The following is a 24401-nucleotide window of genomic DNA, read 5'->3' as shown; positions in this document are numbered from 1 at the left end:
ATTCGAGTGCAAGGCTATAACTGTAATAAAAGAATGTGTGAATGTAATTTCCTTGCTTGGATGCTGCACAGAAAGACCATTAGATATGTCAAGTGGGTCGTGTTGGTCCATTTAAAGTAGATCCAAATATGCCTCGTGTTGTAAGTGTGCCAATCCATTTATTTATCGTGACATGTTGGTCTTGACCATTTATTTTTGGGGAGATGAGACAAATAATTTTAGAGTGCATGAATTTCAATTTTTACCATTTTACTTTTAATTAATATTATTTTAGTCAAATAACTATATTGGTTAATGGATATCAATCAAGATAAGAATTAAAAATCCAAACCATGCACTCTAAGAGTAAGTTTAGTAATTTTTCTTTTATTTTTTTGGTGTCAAAATCGGTCCACAATCTGTTTATATGTGGGTCATGCTCTTAATATTTCTCCTGCTTTTAACTTGCTTTTATATTGACCACTAGCAAGTTTACAACAAAAATAAGTTAACTGCCAATCCATTTATTTATCGTGACATGTTGGTCTTGACCATTTATTTTTGGGGAGATGAGACAAATAATTTTAGAGTGCATGAATTTCAATTTTTACCATTTTACTTTTAATTAATATTATTTTAGTCAAATAACTATATTGGTTAATGGATATCAATCAAGATAAGAATTAAAAATCCAAACCATGCACTCTAAGAGTAAGTTTAGTAATTTTTCTTTTATTTTTTTGGTGTCAAAATCGGTCCACAATCTGTTTATTTGTGGGTCATGCTCTTAATATTTCTCCTGCTTTTAACTTGCTTTTATATTGACCACTAGCAAGTTTACAACAAAAATAAGTTAATAAGCATTGGGCATCATTAAAACATAAAATCCTAACAAAAAGAAAGTAAATCATTAATTTAAAAAAGAAAATTTGCCTCATTAAAAACATTACAAAATTGGGACAAATTTTTATAAAGATAAAAGAGTGCAATTATGAGTCTTATAAAGAAATACATAATTAAATAAAAAGAGTAAGCTCAAATTCAATTTTATAGTTCATGCTCAAATTATGCTCTGATAGGACCCATAACGTGTTAAGCTCTTAACGTATTTCGTGTCCAAAAATCACATTAAGTCCAGCCTATTTAATAAACAGGATGAGTTAGGTCAATTTAATTATCATGCCCATTTTTTAGCATTTCATGCCCGTACTACTAAACCTGATTCTTTTTGACATCTTTAAAGAACACTAAAAACGACAATTGGCAATGCTCCTCGCCATTTAGAAAAGAGAAAATTGTAGTAAATAACAATTTCACAAAACTATAGTAAGTAAATAATAGGATTTAAAAATATTTAAAGTAAATATCAGTAAATAACAAATATATTAGGTAAATAATCTATCTATTCACGGCTATTTACTCTAAATATTTTTAAAACCTGCTACTTTAATAAATTATTTTAAAAATGTTATTTACTTCGTTCTCCCTTTAAATAGGTGTGCGATTGTGCACGAAAACTTGAAATCTCATTTTATGCGTTATTATTAAGGGAGAAGGAAAGGAATAGGCCAACCTAAGGGAGTGATAAAAATTAATAGGCTTAAGATTACAATTAGTTAGAAAATAGGTTAATTTAGTGTAATTCAAGATTTACACCTTATTAAAATGCCAGACTTATCCTTGTATAAAAAATAAAAATAAAACTAGAAAAAAACCAAAAATCCTCTCTCTCTTCTCCCCTCGTGGTATTTCTCTCTCCTCGAGACTGCTCGATCTCTCCGCCCTTTCCACCTGAGTGCCGTCGACGCGAATGCCATCGATCTTCTCAGCTCGACGGAGCAACTGCAAGAGAGATCCATTCATCTCCTCGGCTTTGTGACGGAGCAACCGCGACAGAGAAATAATCCGTTGGGCCACACAGATCTCTTTCTAGTCGTGATGTTGATCGCGATCTCAACTAACTTCAAGATCCGATTTTGCTATAGAGACGGTCGTAGCAAGAGATATCATCTTCACAAGTCATTATTTTAGTTTTGATCATTTGAGTTTATTTTGGGTTTGTTTGTTTGTTATGAATATATTGATTATCCGTGTGGAATTTCTGAAAAAAAAAATTGTAAATCTGTGTCGGTTGATTTTCTTTTTTGGGATATCATAAGAGAAAGAGAGAGAGAAAGAGCCGTTTGGTGACGAGAGAAGAAAAGAGAGAGAAGTTTAAAACTGAAATGGCCTATTTATTTTTAACACTCAATAAATAAGTTATTTACTTATACAAGTTTTAAATGTTGGGCTATATACTGCAATTTTCCTATTATTAATGAGTAGAAAGAAAAACGTGCATACAAAGTAAAATTTAAATTAAATAAAACAACAATAGCAGTTCGCTATTGAAAACACTTCCAAATCAAAATGAAAAAGTAATTTCTTCCCCTAATTGAAGTAAATTTTAGAAGCACGACACAATTCTTTATTATTGAATAACAATTAGAATTATTTTAAAACAAGAGTTAAAACTTATATATACAAATATGTTAAACAATGATTTTAGGTTCTCTTAGTACTTGTTTTACACCTGTGAATGGATCATCAATGTAAGAAAGATAAGACATGGAGTACTAAGTGATGGAGCCACATAATGATGAGTGGCGTTACGTGCTCGTTTTCCCTACTTAATTTAAAAAGTTCTAAAATTTAACCTTTGTTATGAAAACTAAAAAAATACAAAATTAAGAAGAAAAACTTTAGAGAAAGAAATTAGAGAGAGTTTCATTAATCTTGTGAAAATATATAAAATGAAGAGTCTTAGAGTTCTATTTATAAGAAAAGTTTTGGCATTATTCACGGCTACTATTTGCACAATATTTACTATTTACAGTTACTATTTACACAGTAAGATTCTGACATGAACAATAACTTTGACTGACTTGTATAGTAACTTTGACTGAGATGGATAACTACTATTCATAACACTCCCCCTTAGATGTCCACCATTCATGATCCCTCGTTAAAAACTTTATTAGGAAAAACTCAGTGGGATAAAAACCATAGTAAAAGGAAAAGAGTACATTTATCTATACGTGTATGTGTTGTCTCGTTAAAAACCTTCTCAAGAAATCTAGTGGGATAAAATCATAATAAAGAAAAAAGAGTATAGCCACGTAAACTCCCCCTCAAGTTGACATGTATAGGCCTTACTCGTAAATCACGCAGATGACGTATCCCAATACTGTGGATATGCTTTCTGAATGTTGTAGTGGGAAGTGCCTTGTGAAAAGATTTGTTGCATTGTCACTTGATTGAATGTATTGAATATCAATATCTTTATTCTTTTTGAGCTCTTGAGAGTATGAGAAGAACTTTGGGGGTATGTGTTTCATTCTGTCGCTTTTGACGTAACCTTCCTTTATTTGAACGACACATGCTACATTGTCTTCAAATAATACTGTTAAATCTTTACTGATAGATAGTCCGCAAGTTTCTTAGATATGTTGAGTCATAGATCTCAGCCATACACATTCCCGACTTGCTTCATAGAGTGCAATAACTTCAACATGATTTGAAGAAATGGCAATTATTGTTTGTTTTTGTGAACGTCATGAAACAACAGTACCTCCATATGTGAACACGTATCCAGTTTGAGACCTGGTTTTATGTGGATTTGACAAATATCCTACATCTGCAAAACCAATAATGCCTTATTTTGATCCTTTAGGATAAAATAATCCAAAATCAAATGTTCCTTGAAAATAACAGAATATATACTTAATTCCATTCCAATGTCTTCATGTAGGAGATAAGCTAAATCTTGCTAATAGATTAGTAGCAAAAATTATATATGGTCGAGTACAATTAGTAAGATACATAAGAGCTCCTATTGCACTCAAATATGGTACTTTAGGACCGAGGACTTCTTCATTAGCTTCTCAAGGGCGAAATGGATCATTTTCAACATTAAGTGATCTAACAATCATTGGAGTACTTAAAGGGTTTACCTTATCCATGTTAAAGCATTTTAAGACCTTTTTAGTATAGTTTGATTGATGCACAAGTATTCCACTTTGAAGGTGCTCAATCTGTAAACTAAGACAATATTTCATTTTTTCAAGGTCTTTCATTTCAAATTCATCTTTTAAGTATATCACAGCTTCTTGAATTTCTTTATGAGTTCCAATGATGTTCAAATCATCGACATAGACATCGTTTATAATAAAATCATATGTTGTTCTCTTAATAAAAACACATGGGCATATAGAATTATTCACACATCATTCTTTTGACAAATATTCGCTTAAGCGATTATATCTTTGTAACTTTAATTGAACACATATCTTTAGGTTTTGAATTTAGTGCTTCAGGCATCTTAAATGCATCAGAAATTTTCATATAAATATCATTATCAAGCGATCCATACAAATAAGCTGTAACAACATCCATAAGACGAATCTCTAAATTTTCAGAAACTATTAGGCTGATTAAATATCTGAACATAATTGCATCCATTAAAGGAGAATATGTTTCCTCATAATCAATCTTGGGTCTTTGTGAAAAACCTTGTGCAACAAGTCGAGCTTTATACCTTATAATTTCATTTTTCTCATTGCGTTTTGACATAAAAACCCATTTTATCTCACAAGTCTTACAGCTTCAAGCTTTAAGATAATAGGTCCAAAACTTTTACGCTTATTAAATGAATTTAACACAATGTATAGCATCTAGGGCTGTTCATGGGTTAGGTTAGTACGGGGTAGGACTTTTTTTTCCCTGCCTCAAAGGGTGCGGGTTGTACATATTTAGCCCCAATGATGTTAGAAAAATTTCACAACCCAACGATGTTCGGGTTGGGTTGGGGCGGTGCGGGGTGGGTTGGGTGGTCGGTTTCAACATTCAAAAAATCAAAGACTTAAAGTTCAATATAATATTCAAACTTCATCATTAAATAGAAATAGCAACCATCCTTATCAGTCCGGCGAGAGAGCACCGGAGAAAGTGGGCAAGACGACGGCCGAGAGGACTGAGCAATGAGGAGAGAGTTATGAGGGGGTTCACGGGAGAGGAAGAAGAGGTAAGAAGAGGGGGTTCACGGGAAGGGAGACCGAGAATGAGATTGTGAACCCTAATGTTAGCGAGCCTAAGGTAGAACTTGGGCAGTTCGGCTTGGGCCAAAAGCTTGGGGGTATATTGTGCGGGTTGGGTTGGGGATTGCGGGTTGTTATGGGCCCAACCCGCAATCCGCCCCAAACACTTCGGGCCAGAGGTATAATGGGCCGAAAATTTAAAAATAATACTGCGGGTTGCTTTTTTCGGCTTGGGTTGGGGCGGGGTGGGTTGCGTTTGCGGGTTGTTCGGGTTTATGAACAGCCCTAATTAGCATCTTTCCATTTGATCCAATCGTGTTTATTTTGGCATTCAGAAACGGATCTTGGTTCAGGATCCTCAATTCCATTAATAATTTTACATGCCACATACTAAGAAAATATTTCATCAATATTTTCAATTTCATCTTGATTCCATATCCCTCCTGTATTGATATAGTCAATAGAGATCTCACTATTCTCATAATCTTCAAAATTTTCTACGATATCGAGAATCTTTTTGTTTGTATTATTTTGTGTTTCTCCTAGACATTTTCCTCCAAATCGAGGTCGTTATGCTCATTTGCTCCCTTTCTTTTTAGAGTATTTTTGTCTTTAGAACTGATAGGTCTACCACACTTTAGGCGTGTTTTAGACATAACAATAACAATGACTTCATTCTCAGATTGTCCTTTTGGGATTTCAATCCGAGCGGGAGCATTTCTAACTTGTACATATGATTTAGTCACTTTTTTTTTGTATTAGTGAACGCATCAAGTAATTGATTTGCTAAGTTTTGTAAGTGTATAATGTTTTACACTTCTAGTTTACATTGTTTTGTGTAAGGATGAAGATGCAACAATGATGGTTCATACCATATAATTTCCTTTTCCAGCTATTTATTTTCTCCCCCTAATATTTGGAATACTACCTCATTAAAATGACAATTGGCAAAACGTGTTGTCATGTTTAGATTTTATGAAACTATTTTAATGTTATCACGTTTGTGTTTAATTTTGTTATTAATTTTATGATAATATTGAAAAAAGAGAAGCTATAAGAGTCAATGTTCAAAACATACGTCAATTCACAAATCCGCATAATTTAATACGCGAAATCCATTATTTTCTGATTAAATTGGATTGGATTAAGAGGCTTACGAACTGGTAACGGATTAAGATTTTTCTAATCCGCAATAACGAATTGAATTACGGATTGACTCCTAATCTGCGTAATCCGATCCGTGAACACTCCTACATATTTCATGTCTAGTAATTATTATTTTGTATTTATTGCTTTTCTACAGTATATATATATATATATGTATGTATTTCCTATCAAGTATGAAGTAAGATATTAGAGAAAACTAATAAAAAAAACTAATAAATTAAGAATAAAAAATTAATTAAAGTTAATTAATTAATTAATATAAAAGAGTTTGATAAAATAATTATGGTGATTTTAACTTAACAAATAATGCAATACACATTAGAAAAGAGAAATATAATTATAAATAGTTGACGTAGACAAAGTATCTAAATGTTAATTTTTTAGACGGGTATACTACATAGACAAAATGATGTGATATACCTAATACACTGAATAATTTCTCATTAAAAAAAGCGCATGACTCTTTGTACAATGCTCTAAGGAGAGAGTTACCACGTGACAGTCCTTCTTACTTTTTTTTTCCTTTTTCTTTTTATTATTTTTTGTTTTTTTATCTTTCACTCCTTTTATTTTTTTACCTATTTCTATTCCATTCTCCTTTAGAGAAATTTTTTTTTTTTTTTTTTTTTTTTTTTTTTTTTGCAGGATAGAACATTTCGCATGTTTCTTTCTCCGCATAAACTCAAAAAAAGGTTTTTTTTTATGTTTAAACTTTTCTTTTTAACTTTTATTTTTCCTTTTTCCCTTCACTTCTTTCTTTCCTCATTTTTTTTTCTCTACAATACGTTCTTTTTTCTTAAATGTAACCTTTATAAATATTTTTTTCCTCTAATGGTCCCATTAAGTACTTAAATACTTTTTCTTTTCTTAATCAAAACCTTTTTCTTTGAATTTTACTTTATTTAATATTTTTTTACTGAATTTAATTTTTAAGAAAACAATATAGAAAACGTAAACTAATTTTCAAAAACAAATTAGGACCTCCATTCCATATCGCGAAAAAAAAAATCAACTAGTTTAATACAAAAAAATGGAAGACCCAATATCTGATCCAATCTAGCGCGTGCCTATCACTCTCGCCACCATGGCTGCTGCTTCCAAGTCCTTGAGCTTCCTGAAGCCCTTGTTCGTCTCCCTCGCTCGTCCCTCCTCCTCCTCTTCTTCTTCACTCGCACTCAGTCGCGCTCGCACAATAGCCATCCCCAATCCGCTCTTCTCTGCGAACTCGAGAAGTCTCTCTTCTGTGGCGTTCGCGCAGTCTACGACCGAAAATGGCGGTGGCGGCGGCGGCAGCAGAGCTATCGCACCGCCGCAGACACCGGTGGTGGAGGAATTGCAGAGGATCGACGTAAATCCTCCCAAAGGAACCAGGGATTTCCCGCCCGAGGAAATGCGGCTTCGCAACTGGCTTTTCCAGAATTTCAGAGAGGTTTCTAGTGTTTCTCAATCGACTTCTTTCGTCTATTACATCTTAATTCTTCCTTTAACTCAAACAAAGGATTCGTTGTTCTTCAGGTTTCGCGGTTGTTTGGATTCGAAGAGGTCGATTTTCCGGTGCTTGAGTCGGAAGCTCTGTACATCAGAAAAGCCGGAGAGGAGATTAGAGAGCAGGTCATTCTTTTCTTTAATTGCTTAATTTCTGGATTTTTTATTCTAGTTAAAGCAATACATTTTTCATATGCAATTGCATTGATGAAGTTAGAGCCTTTACTTCGAATTGATTTAGTATTGAAAACAATTCTTTGCTGCTTCAGGAAAATCAGAATGAGTTGAAATTGAATCTCAATAATGCAAAATTGAATCAGAATGAATTCATATTTTTTAAGTTTGTTTGGAACACTGATAGTATAAATTCATTATTCATAGCAATTGTAGTTGAAGAAGTTAGAGCCTTTATTTCAAATTAACTGACTATTGTAATTTGTAAACAAGTTTTTGCTGCTTCAGAAAAATGAAAATGAGTTGAAATTGAATGTCAATTATGCAAAAATTCTTACCCTTGTTTTAGTTTTTGCTCAATAATCAAAATAAATCTGCAGCTGTATTGTTTCGAAGACCGTGGAAATCGCCGCGTTGCCTTGAGGCCTGAGCTGACTCCTTCTCTGGCAAGACTGGTGTTACAGAAAGGGTAATGAAGTTCTAGTTCTTCAGTATGATCCTGGGACTTTCTTTTTTGAAAAAATAAGACAAAATTCTATTGTTTTTTGCCTTATTGCTTTGTCATTTTAGCTGGTAAATGTACCCCAAATTACAGTTCAATCACCTGTTTATTTACTTATGATTTTTGGGTCCAGGTACAGATGCCAGAATTTGATGTCGATGTTTTTTCTTGTCCAGAAAATCTCTTTCTCTCCCAGTGAAATGGTATGCCGTGGGACAATGTTGGCGGTATGAGCGAATGACGAGGGGACGCCGTCGAGAGCACTACCAATGGAATATGGATATCATTGGTGTACCAGAGGTCACGGTAATGCACTGCAAAATTGGCTTCCTTTGTTATTGTTCTTCTGTTTTAATGTCATTTGCATCCCAAGTCATCACGATTGTGTTGGCTTATTGTAGACCGTGAAGCTTTAATTTTCGTCACTCTCTTTGTTCAGGCCGAAGCGGAACTTATTTCTTCGATCGTCACCTTTTTCAAGCGAATTGGAATCACAGCATCTGATGTTGGGTTTAAGGTTTCAAGCCGGAAGGTGGGAATGGTTCTTCTTTTACGAACATGGACTTAGGTCTTTCATGACATTGTTGTTGTTTTTCTGAAGAGTTCTGTTTGCAAAGGCTTTGTGTCATTATATACTTCTCCATGTTGGGTTTAATTAATTTTTATGATACTGGGATTATTGAAAGTAAATCTAGGCACGGACCTATGCAAATAGTGTTAGAAGCGGCAGAAAGCCCAGTTCCAATAGGCCATGGCCAACGTGGACTTTTAATCTGGGACCGACAAACTATTTTTGGACATACTGTATCTGAACTTAATACTGATTTTCGCTGCCCTCAATTGCTCTGGTCAGTTCCATAAACTTTTCTGAATCCGTAATTTTATTTGTCTCAAGCAAGAGATCTGATTTATTCATTTTTACATGGGAAATGAGTTCTCAGCTATATTTTTGACGTTTGTGAAATGTTTCTTGGCTGTTTTGTTATCTCTTAATGGATACATAGACCAAAAAACAGTGTATAAGAGTTTTTTTATCTATTGACATCTTTGGTAACAAAAGCATGAGCATATTGTTCTTATATTTCTTTGTTTACAGCTTTTACAAGAAGTACTGAGCCACTACTCAATACATGAAGATTTGTTTGCCAAAGTTTGCATCATCATAGACAAAGTAAGTTGTCTTAAGTCGGTAGCAAGTTTCAGCAGCCACAGCACTTTTTGCTGGTTCTTCGTTATTATGGCTGTCATATTGTTATCCATTTCTGCGGAAAATGAATAGCTAAATGCCTCTCTTTAATGTAAAATATTCTAGTAACGTGTTAATTCTTTCTTTTAACTTTTCCATTTTCGGTTTTGCTGGTAATCAGATTGGGAAACTTCCATTGGATGATATTAAGAAAGAGTTGAAGGCTGTTGGTGTATCAACAGAAGCTGTGGAGCAGATACTGCAAGTTCTTTCAATAAAGTCATTGACAACATTGGAAGGTTGGTAGGTTGAATATCATAAATCATTGTCGTCTACAGGTTTTGCCTAATGCACTAAAATCAACTGTGTTTGTGCGTTGTTTCTATTATAACCGTGCTTCCTCTCTGCATTAGAAATAATTGGAGGCGCTGGGGAAGCAATTGCTGAACTGAAACAGCTCTTTTCACTTGCTGAAAAGTTTGGTTATTCTGAGTGGGTTCAGTTTGATGCGTCCGTTGTACGTGGTCTTGCCTACTACACTGGTGTTGTCTTTGAGGTTAGGCCTTTCTGTATCTTTTTTACCTTTGGCTGTGGCCTTATCCCTTACATAGTTGTTCAAACACTTGCTGAATGAATTTGAGAAAATATTCATTTTGTTTTCCTTTTATTCAGGGTTTTGATAGACAAGGAAAGTTGCGAGCCATTTGTGGGGGTGGACGATATGATCAGCTACTCTCTACTTTTGGTGGTGATGACGTTCCTGCTTGTGGCTTTGGATTTGGTGATGCTGTTATAGTAGAAGTAAGTGAAGCTTTCTATGTCCACTTGTTTTAGATAGTTCCTTCCCCCCAAAAAAAAAAGTGCTTTATTATCTCCATGGAATCTCCATTTTGTGCTTGCAGTATCATTAAAATTGATTTAATGATCTTGAGCCTTTTGTCTAGCATTTGATACTTCTTGTCATGCATTGCACTCTTTTTAACCATAAATGTCACATTAAAAAGTTTCGACACGTTTCTTGTTTCCTGATTCCACAAATTTTGCTTCTGTGATTATTAAGCTACATCATATCTTTTTCCTATTTCCCTGTATAAATTTTGGTGATGCGTTTCGCAGTTGCTTAAGGACAAGGGGCTTCTACCGGAACTAAACCTCGAAGTCAAAAACATTGTGTGTGCTTTAGATCCCAATCTTCAAGGAGCAGCTGCTACAGTTGCCACCATTCTCAGGGATAAGGGGCAGAGTGTTGATTTAGTCCTCGAGAACAAACCGCTTAAATGGTAAAATCAACTGCCTTTTTTCTCTTATTTCTTTTCTTCAACGTCCAAAGTATAATTATCCCAAAGTATAATTATCCCCTGCATCAAACTCGTTCTCTTTCAGGGTGTTTAAACGGGCAGCGCGGATAAATGCTGAGAGGCTGATATTGGTCGGCAGTTCTGAGTGGCAACGGGGTACGGTTGGTGTAAAGATCCTTGCTACCGGTGAACAGAATGAGATAAAACTGGATGAGCTAGAGTGAGAAGATTAGATGACTCCAATTTTTGTACTCTTTTTCTTTTTTTTTTTTTTGGTCTATTTTATTCTTATAGGTTGATCCAGCTTTAGCCAATTATTGAATCATTTTTTGCTCATTTTTTCTTACGTAAAAATATTTTTTGGCTAAATATTAATATAACTTAACGGAGCACCAATCAAGGCTGCTATTTTCTTCATGTCAATCATATATATCTCTTCCTTTGTAGCATCATCTGTATTCCCTTTTTTCGGCTCTCACTTGGAAGTGTAAAATCTCGGTTGTGCAAAAAAAAAAATAAAAAAGTTCAAGCCTCCTCTCTTTTTTTTTTTTTTTTTTTCCAGAAAGGCGGGTTTTGTATATTGTTTTTGTTTGCACAGTAACTGCTGTGCCAAAGTATAGAAGGCATTGACAATCTGTTATTTTCATGCAACTTCTAACTGTTTCCCTAAAAAAAGTTGCCATTTTAAGAACTATTTCATTTACTTTTTTTGTTTAGGTAAATTTCAGTTGCGTTTTTGAGAGTAGAGAGTTTCGTCATGCTTTGTGATTGGTAGTTGGGACTATAAATTCCTAATCCGTCCAAGTAAGAGATATGGATGGATAACCTTAAAAAATTTGGTAATTTTGTTCCTAAGCTCATCCTAAGCTTAGATTTTTGGCGTCTGTACATGAGTGGATTATTATTCATGGAATCTTACTTGGGTGTTGATATCATTCATAACGACGCTTGGGGGAAAGAGCAAAATGCACTTTCTTATATCATCTGTTACATAATCTTTCACAAAATCTTATCATTAATCCTCATACAATGTTGCCTACAACGTCACGTTTCAATAATTCTGTTAAACTACCACCAATGGTGACGGCATGGCAGTCAATGACGACCTATTAGAGCTCTCTGACTTAGTACTCAGGGATCGATTCTCATCGTCTGTAGTGGGGTTGAAATTAATGTCTCTCATCGACTTGCCGAATATGATTTGAAGTGATTGACTTTGGACTCCCTGAATGCTATTTCAGAAAATCGTGGAACATGTTCTTTTGCCGTTTTTCATGGGGGGGAAAAAAAAGGATTGCTGTTAAACTACTAAAAACAATTTGGTATTCTTGTGCTAAAACCATTAACATTTGAGTGCCAAATGGACTTTCTGTACAGTTATGTGATTTCCTAAGAGAGTTACAACCTAGAAAGGTAAAAGTTCTTACTGCAAATGTATAGTATAAACTTGTGATTTTGGGCCCATCTGGTAAGTGCTTAGACTACCCCCACACTTATCTTTTTCACACTAACTAGAAACAAAAGTTCCAACATACCCAAACCCCATTATGAAGAAAGCCCCAGCTTGCATCATCAAATACAAAAAGAAGTGATCTTTCCCATAAAGCATATCATACACTGCACAATGCAGCATAAACATTCCCATTAGCAGCTCCAATACATGAATCCTGTTTCAACATAATCAGTTTTAGGATACCATGATATGTTTAGTATTTGGGAAGAAAGAAAAAAGAAAAAAAGAATTACCTTTCCACTGTTCTAGACCTAGGCTTCTTTAAGATTGTCAAGCTGTTCTTGAGCTTCATTGTGTTCCCAAGCTTCTCAGTCACAACCCATTCATTGGCCCTGTTTGCTTCTAGGAGTCCGATGATTGCAGCTTTTGTTCGATGGAGCGACATGACATTCTCGAACAAGATCCAAAACACAACTAGGTGCAGAGACCTGCCTCAAAAGGTAACAGTTTTTTTGAGTTTTTTCTATGATCTATACTATTGGAGATCAAATGGAAAAGAAAGAAACTTTGGTGTTTGTTTTGCTAACCTTGGGGTGCAGACTGCATTAAGAATAGTAATGGTAGCTGGAATGTAAACGGCAATCGGCTTTGTGAGTTTGACTTCAGGAACTACAACACTAGCTGGTATAACAATGCAGTAGAAGAAGAATGTGACCCAGTGGGCGACAATTTTCCGCACGAAAAAGAAAGCGTATATCAGATGAAGTCTCTTCCAGATTGACACCCTCTGCATGATAATGTAAAAGGTACTAAAGTGAGTGAATAAATGAATTTGTTTCAAGTTTTACATGTCTTTCTTGTTTTCATTGAGTTGTTTATTTACCTCACATAGGATGATTTCTTTGGTCATTTTTCTGAAGAGATTAGCTGGTCCACATGACCATCGGTGTTGCTGATACAGATAAGCCTTGAAGGTACTTGGTAGTTCATTTTTAACCTAGCATAATAGGCATAGTGTCGGATTGATTAGAAATGGTTTAAGTTGAAAAAAACCGGAAGAGGAGATCATATACTTACTGCCAAGTCCCCTACAAAGACAAATTTCCAACCCTTTAAGCTAGCTCTGACGGCTAGATCCATGTCTTCCACCGTGGTTCTGTCTTTCCATCCACCGGCATCTTTTATGGCTTGGATTCTCCAAACTCCTGCGCTTCCTGTGAAAATAAGTTGCATAAGAATAGAAACTTATATGGTCATATTTCATAATGGAACAAAAAGAGTTCTATGATATGGTTTACCATTGAACCCGAAGAATGAACATGTTGAGGAGCCCACTTCTTGCTCAACACTGAAGTGATAATCTAGCGACATCTCTTGAAGTCGCGTCATCATGCATTCATCAGCATTCACTATCGAGAAATCACGAAAGTAAAATGATTACTAGTAAAATGGCATGAAATGTTATCAGACATGCCGTTTTTCATGATACGAGGCATAGGAATAAGATGGTCATGATCTATTTGATTATATCATAATATGGTCATACCGAATTTCCATCTGGCCTGAACCAAGCCCAACTCAGGATTCTCAAGCAGATATGGAATGGTCCTCCACAGGAAATCCTCATCAGGCTGGAAATCTGCATCGAAGATCGCCACAAACTCACAGTCCTCAACATAATGCTTCTCTAAACCTTCTTTGAGGGCACCTGCCTTGTAACCATTCCTGTTGTTCCTAGTTTCATACTTGATATTCACCCCTTTCTCCAGCCATCTATGGCATTCCAACTCCACCAACTCCTGCAGATAAGCGAATGCAGTGAAAAATCTACAGCTTTATTTGGTCTATAATGTCAGTTCTCTAGGGGTTAGATACATATGTACCTTTAACTCTTCATTTGTCGAATCATCGAGAACCTGAATTATGAGGCGATCGGATGGCCATGTAATTCCACACGCAGCCCCTATTGAAAGCCTGTAAACCTGGACAGAAATTGAGTAAATAAACAACTGTTTGTTAGAGAAAAGATAATGTGTCAACCATAGTCGAAACTAATTGAACCATGGTATCACTTCAGTCTAAGCGAGCATATATGGTAAATATTTCGCAGCTTTGTATTATACCACACATCATATAATTGCAAATTTCATAGATAAAATGTTATAAAAAAATCATTGGCTAAGACAAAAAGATGTGACTGACTTCACAGTATAGTTGACTAGATATGACTATCAATATCTGTTTTTTTTTTTTTTTTTTTTTTTTTTTTTTTTTTTTCCTTTCCATTTTTAATTTTTTTTTTTTTTTTTTTTTTTTTTTTTTTTTTTTTTATCACATGCTCAAACAGAACACTGTTTGAATTTGTTAAATTTAACCAGCAATTTGTCATACCTCTTTCTCATTGAACATAGGTATTTGAACCAAAACCAAGGGGTAGCTCTTGTTAAGCTCCAGGTCTTCTTTCATCCTCTCTAACCTATATTTGGTGTATCTTTTCTTCCCCAACACTTTCAGACACAATATCACTATTGCCATGTAAAGCCGTTCGACGAAAAGAAGAATTGACATGACCGAGCACAATATCATTGCTAGGCGTAGTAGTGGCACTATAACTGGAACTCTTATAGAATCCCAGGCACAGTTCACACTATTAGTAACATTAATTATCACTCTCACCTCAGGCTCTTGAAGAACTCGATCTCTCATCGTTGCCACTAGCCGGTGTTTCTAGCTATGAAAGTAGAGAAAACTTGCAGCCTGAAACGAGAAAGTAGCTTGAAGCGCGCGTTTAATGTCGGAGTGAAAAGTTTACTATAAGTAGGAAGCACTAGGAAGGAAGATGAAGTCATAATTTAGTGGACGTTTCGTTCATGGATGATTCTATGGATTCAGAATCATGATTCAGAACCATTCTCATTTTACGTGTGTTTTTTATGAGAGAAAAATATTATAAAAAACTATGAATTATGATTCAGAATCAATGACGAATATAAGAAACAAACATCAGATTCGGAAGAGGAATATAGTACGATGAGTGTACCGTTAGGAAGGAGGTCTTATTTAGGAGAGACACACGGTCAACATGCGAGCAATGTGCTGGTTTTTGATAGCTTGGAAACCTGACTATTTGTTGACAACAATGCAATTACAAGTTTATGTTTAGGTAGACTATTTGGTAATGAATTACAATTGCTTTTTTGTACTCACTTTCGTTAATGAACTTGTTGGTTTTTTTTTTAGTTATATGTTAGATAGGTGCAGAGGAATCAAGCTGCCATTTCTTGTCTCTTATCTTTGTTGTCCAGGTATGACGTTATATCACCTTTTTCATTTATGGTTTTTCTCTCTTTGTGAATAAGTACAAAACTTAGAAAGTTCTCACTTCCTTCCCTTTCTTTGAACTCATCAACAAAAATCAAGTCAGATTCCCTTTTTTTTTGGCTTTTTTTTTTTGAACTCACGTGAAATCATTTTTTAATTTAAGTTCTCAACTCAAACGAGTAAAATAAACAGATTATTCGGCATCGTTCACTTTACTGATTCGAGTTTAGAATTCGAGTTGAGATGTGATTTTATGTAAGAGCTTTTTACTGTAGCAAAAAAGTTAAATGTGATTATTTGTGAGAGTTTTTTACTGTAGAAAAACTCGAATTCTAAACTCGAATTAGCGAAGTGAAGTGAACGGGGCGTTCAAGTATCAAGAAAATTGGCGTCAATGCATTTAAACTTCAATGATCTATACCGATAGAGCTGTAATAACCAAGTTGCTGGTTTATGAATTTTCCCAAAAAAAAGCTATCTATATTTTAAAGCCCCACCAACTTATTAGGTTGAAGACAAAACTGCTGTCTCCATTATTTTTCCTGACCATAAAGAAGTGAAGCACTTAATTAATTTAACATGTCTTTAAATGAGACTCTTCTCATATTTCATCTACTCAACATCTTTATCTCTCTTGCAAGAAACTTGTCATCACTACAAATTGAATCCCTGGTTTGAGAATATCATTACAAGTTTCCTTCCAACAAAGAGTGCCATTTTTGGGCAAAGCTGTTAGAAGGCTGTTATATATCCACTCCCATATCTCTATCGACTCTTTTCTTAAACATCATTATAAGACATTGAAGATTTCAAAGAAGCCACGCTTAGTTTGAGATTTGTGTTCTTATAGAAGAAAGATTTTATTTTTACTTGTATCAAAAGCAGAAATTGAGTTCAAAATTCTAAGGTGTGTTCTTTTGTACTAAAACTTAAAAATAAAAATTTAAACTCAAGTTACAACTTTATTTAAGTTCACGTTCTTTTGTAAAATTTAAGTTTAAACTTGAGTTTTAACTTAAATTTTAATTTGAGTTTGGGGTTAAAATCTGAATTTAAATTCTTCCTTCAACTCAAGTTCATAAACTCAAACTCAAGTTAATGAACAATATTTTTTCTATTCTTAAAAACGTCATAACTTTTTCGTTTTAATTTTGATTAAGATGATTTTTTTTTCTATGCGTTCACAACGAAGAGACGAATAAAACCTTACCTATATACCCTATTAAAATTTTTCATCACCATTGAGTTTTTATTAAAATACTATCTAAATACAAATTCAAGTTTTGACCCACTCAAACACAAACTCAATTAGATTCTCAATTCAAACCATAACTCAAATGTGCACATCTAAATACAAACTCAAATTATAATTTCAACTCAAGTTATAACTCAAATTCAACTTAAGATTTAAACTCAAGTCACTATATTTTAAAAATACAACTGAACAAGTCCAACTTCTCTAAATAACAACGGAAGTGCATTGGTATCTGTGAAAAGTACTTTTTTATTCACCAGGCATATCACTTAAATCTGAATTTGCCTGCCTTCATAGGTTACAAAAAAAAATTAGCCCAATACTAGGTCAGGAAGCCAATTCTAGACAATCTACACAAAATGAACAGTCCTTGAATCAACTTATATAATTGACCAGAACATCAAGAATCCTATGCATAACCTTTATAAGATTGACAACATATTAATACTTCTGGCTCAAAAAAAGGGAAAAAGAGGAAAATATGTCAAGATTTGAGATGAATTAAAATTAATAGGTCAATAGTTTACATAAATTAATAAATAGGCTAAATTATTATTTTCGTCCATAACTTGTCTAGTTATAAACCATAACTTGACAAGTTATTGTCCATAATTGTCTATAATTTGTCTGACTATGAACCATAACTTGACAAGTTTGTCCATAACTTATCTGGTTATAAACCATAACTTGACAAGTTATGACCTATTAATTTCTATAACTAAAAATTTACCTATATACTTTCTTAAGCTTTTCATTAGCCAATTTTCTACTATTTCCCCAGAAAAATACTCTTGTGCTTTAGGGATATCATGGACCTGGTGGGACTTTGGCCCACCCTGCGACATGGCCTTAACATACGAGCAAGTAAAAATTACACAACATGCCATATTTGTAAAAGTATACGTCACAATTACATAATGATATTACAATGATTGTCACGTTTTAGGTTATTAAAATTATGTAGTAATTATTATAATTTTGTATTGGTAATACAACTTTTAAATTTTTTTGCTGTATTTCGACGTGACAAGTAAAATTAGGTTATATGTCTAAATTCGAGCAATCCCATTAACAATTGCTCTTACGTTTGACAGTTTTTGAGTCACGGACTCAAACAATTGTAAATGCTCTTGTACAGCATACAGCTTCAGGAAAAAAAAAAAAAAAAAAAAAAAAAAAATGAATGGAATGAAGACATCCAGAAATACAGATCTGGGTGCTTCGGTTTTCTTCTTCTCTTTGTTGTCTTTTCCTTTCAATTTCTTGTTTAGTTTAGTCATAGAAGGGTCATGTTCAAAGGGCCAAGCGAACTTGCAAATTTAGCATATCACTCCTTGTGACCACATGGGATGGTGATCTCCTCTCTCCATCATAAGTGGGCACTCCTCAAAAAATGAAATACATATATATATATATATATATATATATATATATTTATATATATGTATATCATATTATTTATATATAATTGTATATCCTAAATATATAAAAGAGCCTATATTGGCTCTACTATTCCTCCCATAGTCGTCAAAAACGCACCGTATTTGGTGCTTGATGTTATTCAATAATTATATTAAGCTATTTAATTATTTGGGCTAATTTAAGTGATCTAATTATGGAAAGCTCAATTAGTCTCCTAACAGGATATGGGCTGAATGGGTGGATACCCATATTGACCCAATTAGGTTTAATGGGAGCTTAATGAGGCAATATATAAAGAAACTTAGGTTATGGTTTTCAATACGTAAGGCAGTTTTCATTCTTCCCCATCTAGAGAGAAAACATACCATTAAGGAACTAAGGAGATTTAATTGAGGAAGGCAATAACCGTCGTGCTCGCTGTCTTAGAGAATTCTACCGGAGATCTAAAGGTTGCATCAATGGAAACAGGTCAGAGTTTTAACTTATTTTCTTAGTAATTTGGTGTGATGATTCCTGAAATGTGAAACTAGGATTGAAAGATCCAACACTTGAGTCTTTTTTTTTTTTTTCCCTTTTCCTTCTCCTTCATTCCTTTTCCTTTGTGTGTCTATATATATATATATATATTTCGTTCATCCTCTATCCTATATATATATATATATATTTCGTTCATCCTCTATCCTATTATATATTAATGCAGTTGTGTGGGTGGTTTTTTAAAATGTTAATTAAACTCTTTTCTAACTAATTTGTATTAGGTTCTTTATACAACAATATTATAGATCTATTTTTTCCTTTTATTGCTTATAATTTTGTAGCTGAATATAGAAGGTATATACATTTTAATCCTAAACCTTAAATCTTAATCCTAATTTTAATCTTAAATTCTATTACTGTCCTAATCTTAAATTTTAATCCTAAATCTTAGTACCAAATATATAAAATAGTGGGTGGAAGCTATACTGCCAATTTTTTTTGGTTGTCCTTTACGAGCTGTTTTGGTACTTCTCTCTGTCTTTTCTTTCTATATCTCCTTTATTTTATTCTAAACTTATCTCTTTTTTTTGTTCTATGAAACAATAGATAAGTGGCTACTGTTCATTATGTGGTTGTCCAAAATGGTATTATGCGCTTTATTTTTTTTCCCTTTTATTTTTAATTTTCAACTTCTTTATTTTTTTATTTTATAATTTATATTTATCTTATTGGTACTCCAAAACAGTAATTTTTAGGTGCTTTACTCTTTTTTCTTTACTTTTCAAGTTTCAACACTTTTATTTTATTTTTTTGTTTTGTTATCTTATTTTTAATGTTTCATGTATTTCAATCAGATAACTTTTTAACTTAAACTATTAACTCATACTTTTTTATTTTTATTTTTTTATTTTTTTTTTGAAATGGGCTATGAGAGATTCAAATTTTACACCCTTTTGGTGGCATTATTTGTGCAATTACCGTTAAGACATGCAATCTAACACTTAAAATTAAAATGCATACTAATTTGAATAAGTAACATTTTTCTTCTACTTTTTTCTGCACATTGCTGTCGTATTCCACGTTATAAAAAGGAAGAACTTAGAAGTGGTGGTATTTTCTTGACTTCTCAATTTGTTGTCCATTTCTGATAGCCGAAAGGAAACCATTTGATGGGGCGGAAAAACTAAAGAATGGTCCAAAATCTGAATTCCCTCTAGTCCCTTTCTTCTTCTTCTTCTTCTTTTCTTTTTTTTTTTTTTTTTTTTTTTTTTTTTTTTTTTTTCCCTTTTTTCTTTTTTTTTTTTTTTTTTTTTTTTTTTTTTTTTTTTTTTTTTTGCTTAATTCCCTCTAGTCCATTTGTTAGCAAAGATTTTGATTTAGTTTTTTTTCTTTCTAGAGGAAGTCAAAATATCCAACTTGGCCAAAATGACAATGTATAGGGATTCCTAAGGCATTTTCATAAAGGGCATGCATAAGTAAATGCTACTAATTTAAAGTCATTATCACACACAAGTCAATTCCCAAAATATCTTTGCTTTTTGTTGGCAAATTGGGTGAACAAGACATCTTAACATGAAAACACGCTATTTACACTATCATCACACAAAAAAATAAATAAATAAATAATGAAAATAATTACTTAATAAACTATAAAATGCCTTTAAGCGTTATTGACAAGCTTTCGAGATGGCATTACTATTACAATCACTTGGCAAAATATCTGTGATTTATTTTGTTGCGAATGTGCTTGTCACAAGCAGAAAAATGTCAAGGTGAACCTTTATATATGAAGTTACAAATGAAAGACAACTTTTTTGTTAGTACATAAAATGAAGGGAATATTTACCAGGTTTTGCTAGTGACTGACACACACACACACACAAATATATATATATATATATGATAACAAGCCCTTTGCAAATAATTTTGTAAATAATTTATATATGCCATAATAGTTGTTAATTAGGCATTACACTTGAAATGGGCTTGTGCGTGCATGGGACTACATAGTTTATAAGGAGAAAGATGGAAATAGGTAAAGACTTGAGATGAATTAAAATTAATAGACTAATAGTTTACATAAGTTAATAAATATGCCAAATTACTGTTTTCGTCCATAACTTGTCTGGTTATGAACCATAACTTGATAAGTTATTCACGATTTTTGTCCATAATTTGTCTGGCTGTGAACCATAACTTGACAAGTTTATCCATAACTTATCTAGTTATAAACCATAACTTGATAAGTTATGGCCTATTAATTTCTATAACTAAAAATTGGTCTATATATTTTTTAAAACTTTTTATATTAGTTTGTTTTCTACTATTTCCGTAATTTATATCATGAAACAAAAATTGACCAACGGCCAGTTATTTTACAGTACAAAAATAGCATGAAGATTCTCTTTTTTTTTTCTTTTTTTTTTTGTATTCCATTGTTTTTTCCTCTCTCTATCATTTTTTTTTTTGTTAATACTCTCTATTATAATCAATATAAAGAATATATAAGTTGTCGAAGCGTTAAAATTGCTGCAAATTTCCATTGTCCTTTCTTCCGCCTCTATTATAACACATTATAGAGAGAGAGAAATGCGTGACATTCTATAAGTACGTATTACCGGTGATAAATGGTCAGTAGAAAAGAAATATATTAGGTTTTATAGATACATATTAATTGTATAATGAAAGTGATAATGAACAATTTTCAATATATATGTTAAGAGTTTGGTTCTTGTTTTTTTTTTACTCTTTTCACTAGCTAGTCAAGAAAAAGATTGTTGATGTATGTCATCTTATCTTATTTTCATCGTTTATAAAAGGAATTGTAGTAATCAATACAAACAAAACAAAAAGAGTCTAATCTAATTTTATTGGAAAGATATGTCCAATTTTACGTAAACCGTCATAAATCTGATACTCACAATTAGTAATCGAGTAAGACCTTATATATTGAGGCCTCGTTCATTTTACCAATTTGAGTTTTCAGTTCTAGGTTTTTACAGTAAAAAGCTCTCAAAAAATGTCACATTAAACTTTTTTTGTTACAGTAAAAAACTCTTAGAAAATATTACATCTCAGCTCAAATTGAAAATTCAAATCTGCGAAGTGAACGAGGCCTGAGACTATCAAGATTGAAGCTTGAGAAAATCTTAAATTGAAAAAAAAATAAAGACTTTTTTTATCGCCGCATCAACTCATTGATGGTAACTCATTGATGGTATAGGTTGAGTTTGGTTGGTGCAGGCAAGAGGAGGTGAAAATGGCATCACCTTTTAGCGTGGGAGTTAGGAAGTGGATTAGTGGTGGGTGGTCCACTAGCTGTAAATGCCCACGTGACCAAACACAGCTCATTGGAGTTTTACACCACGAGCTTTGATTATCATATCAGGTGGGACACTCAGATGGTGATGTTGTCCTCTTCTTATTGGCCCAGACACCATTTCCCACGTGGAATCCCACGTGCCCTCTACGTACTACTATCTTCTTCTTTTTTTTTTTTTTTTTTAAATATAATTTTATTTTTATTTTTTGGTGCTGCTAAATGCTAATGCTATCCAGCCAACTGCAGGATCATTTAGTACAAAACTCACCATGTCGAATCCTCTATATATCTCTCTCTTTGTTCTCCCCTCTCTCTCCCTGCAAACTCCAAATCAATTATATCTCTCATTTATATACATACATATGTACACACACACGTATATAATATAGATATAATCATATATCTGTTATAGAGGCTACTTCTTGGAGAAGGGTTGAACTGCTACATATGTATACAATTTGGTGGTGTATATATATATATATAATATCACAGTGAATAAATTTGCTTAAGATTATCAAAAGATATAAAAATTAGCACAAATTAGCAAAAAATACCATACATAGATAGGAGCAGGTGCAGGTGCAGTTGCAGAAGAATGCCACCTTGGTTAATCTCTCTCTCTCTCTCTCTCTCTCTCTGATTTCTAGTACCGCTGCAGTTTGGAGAGAAAACCCCACAAGTTTATTGCTCATATATCTTCTACTTTAGGTAAGGTTTTTGGCTACTTTAGCCATATTCTTAATTTCTATGCGAGCTTTGTTTTTTTCCCTTGACAAATAGGGATCTAGCCAGGTGTTTAATTAGAACCGGATTCTTATAAATTTCCTTTTATTGCTTGTGATGTTTTTAATGTTATATATATATATATAAAATATATATAATGTAATATATATGTATATAATATATATTTTGGTGATTTGTTTTAGAAGAGAGTGCTACTTGTGAGTTTACTTACAATCTGTAGACCTATTTGTCATCATTATCGTGATTAATAATGAGCATATACTTAATCGAGTGACTGTGGTATATAAAATATATCTGTTAATCTTGTCTATACTTGATGAAATATTTCTGCAGAGGTGAAGTTGTTGAAAATGGTCGAAAAGAAATATTAACATAAATAATCCATAAAAGATGTGTGTATGTGTGTGTATATATATGTGTGTATCATCTATAATATAAATATAACATTTATACATATTTGTGAAGCAGAAGAAGAAAGCCGTGGCAAGCAAAATATTGTTGAGATTGTAATTTGTATTATTTATCGTTTTAATTTGTCTTCATACATACATACATACACTGTTGCACGCATATACACATACAAATTAATCATGCCCAGCTGTTAAATCGTCAGAAGCCGCACACTAAAAGAACCTCGTTTTGGTACGTTTTTCCCCCCATTTGTCAAAACTAAAACTTAATTAGTAAGAAATATGCTATTTGCATAATAATTTAAAAATTCTTTCCAATAACACCCATATATTCTTGAATAAATTTTTGCCACTAATTCCTCAAGCATGTATACATATACATATATGTTTATATATATATATATATATATATATATACACGTACCTAACAAGTGTCGACAATATGTCGATCATATATAAACCTTAAAACTTTATACACATAGTCACTCAATCAACTTTTACTAATTCAATCAATAATTACTTCTTTCAAACGTCATTTCTCTTGAGCAGAGAAGCTTATAATGATTTTGTAATATGTCCAATGAGAATTATTAAAGAGAAGGTGAACAAATTGGGGACTGCAGGGATAAAGACGTCAATGAAAAGGATTCTTCTATAATTAAGCTTGGAAAGTGATCATGATGATGATGGTAATAGCTAATTGTCCACGACCCTGCATTGCACCCGGCGCGTATTAATCAGCTCTAGCTCATAGTAAATTTTTATACTAGATTTGCAAATCTCTCTCTCTCCCTCTCTCTCTCTCTCTCTCTCTCTCTCTCTCTCTCTCTCTCTCTCTCTCTCTCTCTCTCTCTCTCTCTTCTTTTTGTACTTTATTTTCGTCTTCACATAATTATCATTTGATTTTTGTTTTTCTGCTTCGGATAATATAACTCAATCAAAATGTTTGATTCATTCTAATAATCTCTCAGATACATCATTTTACACTCCAATTTTGTTGAAATAAGGTCACTGTACTTGTTTCTATAAATTATTTCATTCATTCTTTTACTATATACTTCAAATTTTAGTTTTCATGTCAAGCAGACATAATAAGTGAAAGATAACATTCAACAGTCTTTTTTTTTTTTT

The 24401-nt window shown here is 33.1% G+C and overlaps 2 protein-coding genes across 2 annotated transcripts; one reads left to right on the top strand and one right to left on the bottom strand.

Annotated features, from left to right (window-relative positions):
* Nucleotides 1-7212: 7212 nt before the first annotated feature.
* On the top strand, nt 7213-11392 carry LOC21384532 (histidine--tRNA ligase, chloroplastic/mitochondrial). The gene is made up of 11 exons (XM_010097770.2): nt 7213-7650; nt 7737-7832; nt 8261-8349; nt 8559-8688; nt 8822-8914; nt 9479-9553; nt 9750-9867; nt 9982-10124; nt 10241-10369; nt 10685-10848; nt 10952-11392. Exons 1-11 carry the CDS (start codon nt 7306-7308, stop codon nt 11088-11090), a joined length of 1521 nt encoding a protein of 506 aa, XP_010096072.1. The 5' UTR covers nt 7213-7305; the 3' UTR covers nt 11091-11392.
* A 939-nt stretch (nt 11393-12331) lies between these two features.
* Nucleotides 12332-15410, bottom strand: LOC21384531 (mannan synthase 1). The gene is made up of 10 exons (XM_010097769.2): nt 15360-15410; nt 14711-15076; nt 14203-14301; nt 13866-14118; nt 13618-13728; nt 13397-13533; nt 13203-13316; nt 12907-13106; nt 12613-12807; nt 12332-12533 (listed from the first exon to the last, which is right to left on the bottom strand). Exons 2-10 carry the CDS (start codon nt 15023-15025, stop codon nt 12374-12376), a joined length of 1584 nt encoding a protein of 527 aa, XP_010096071.1. The 5' UTR covers nt 15026-15076; nt 15360-15410; the 3' UTR covers nt 12332-12373.
* Between the last annotated feature and the right edge of the window lie 8991 nt (nt 15411-24401).

The sequence above is a fragment of the Morus notabilis genome, unplaced genomic scaffold (genome assembly GCF_000414095.1).
Source record: "Morus notabilis unplaced genomic scaffold, ASM41409v2 Scaffold2292, whole genome shotgun sequence".
NCBI classification, from domain to species: Eukaryota; Viridiplantae; Streptophyta; class Magnoliopsida; order Rosales; family Moraceae; genus Morus; species Morus notabilis.
Note: the sequence above shows the minus strand (reverse complement) of the source record. Positions and strands in the feature narration are given on the sequence as shown.

Coding starts and splice junctions, on each gene's coding strand:
- LOC21384531 (XM_010097769.2), bottom strand. CDS start 15,025: ATGAGAGATCGAGTTCTTCAAGAGCCTGAGGTGAGAGTGATAATTAAT. Junction 14,302..14,710: donor CTATGTTCAATGAGAAAGAG/GTATGACAAATT, acceptor ATTTCTGTCCAG/GTTTACAGGCTTTCAATAGG. Junction 13,107..13,202: donor AAGAAATCATCCTATGTGAG/GTAAATAAACAA, acceptor ATTATCATGCAG/AGGGTGTCAATCTGGAAGAG.
- LOC21384532 (XM_010097770.2), top strand. CDS start 7,306: ATGGCTGCTGCTTCCAAGTCCTTGAGCTTCCTGAAGCCCTTGTTCGTC. Junction 7,651..7,736: donor TTTTCCAGAATTTCAGAGAG/GTTTCTAGTGTT, acceptor GTTGTTCTTCAG/GTTTCGCGGTTGTTTGGATT. Junction 8,915..9,478: donor TTAAGGTTTCAAGCCGGAAG/GTGGGAATGGTT, acceptor CTTTGTTTACAG/CTTTTACAAGAAGTACTGAG.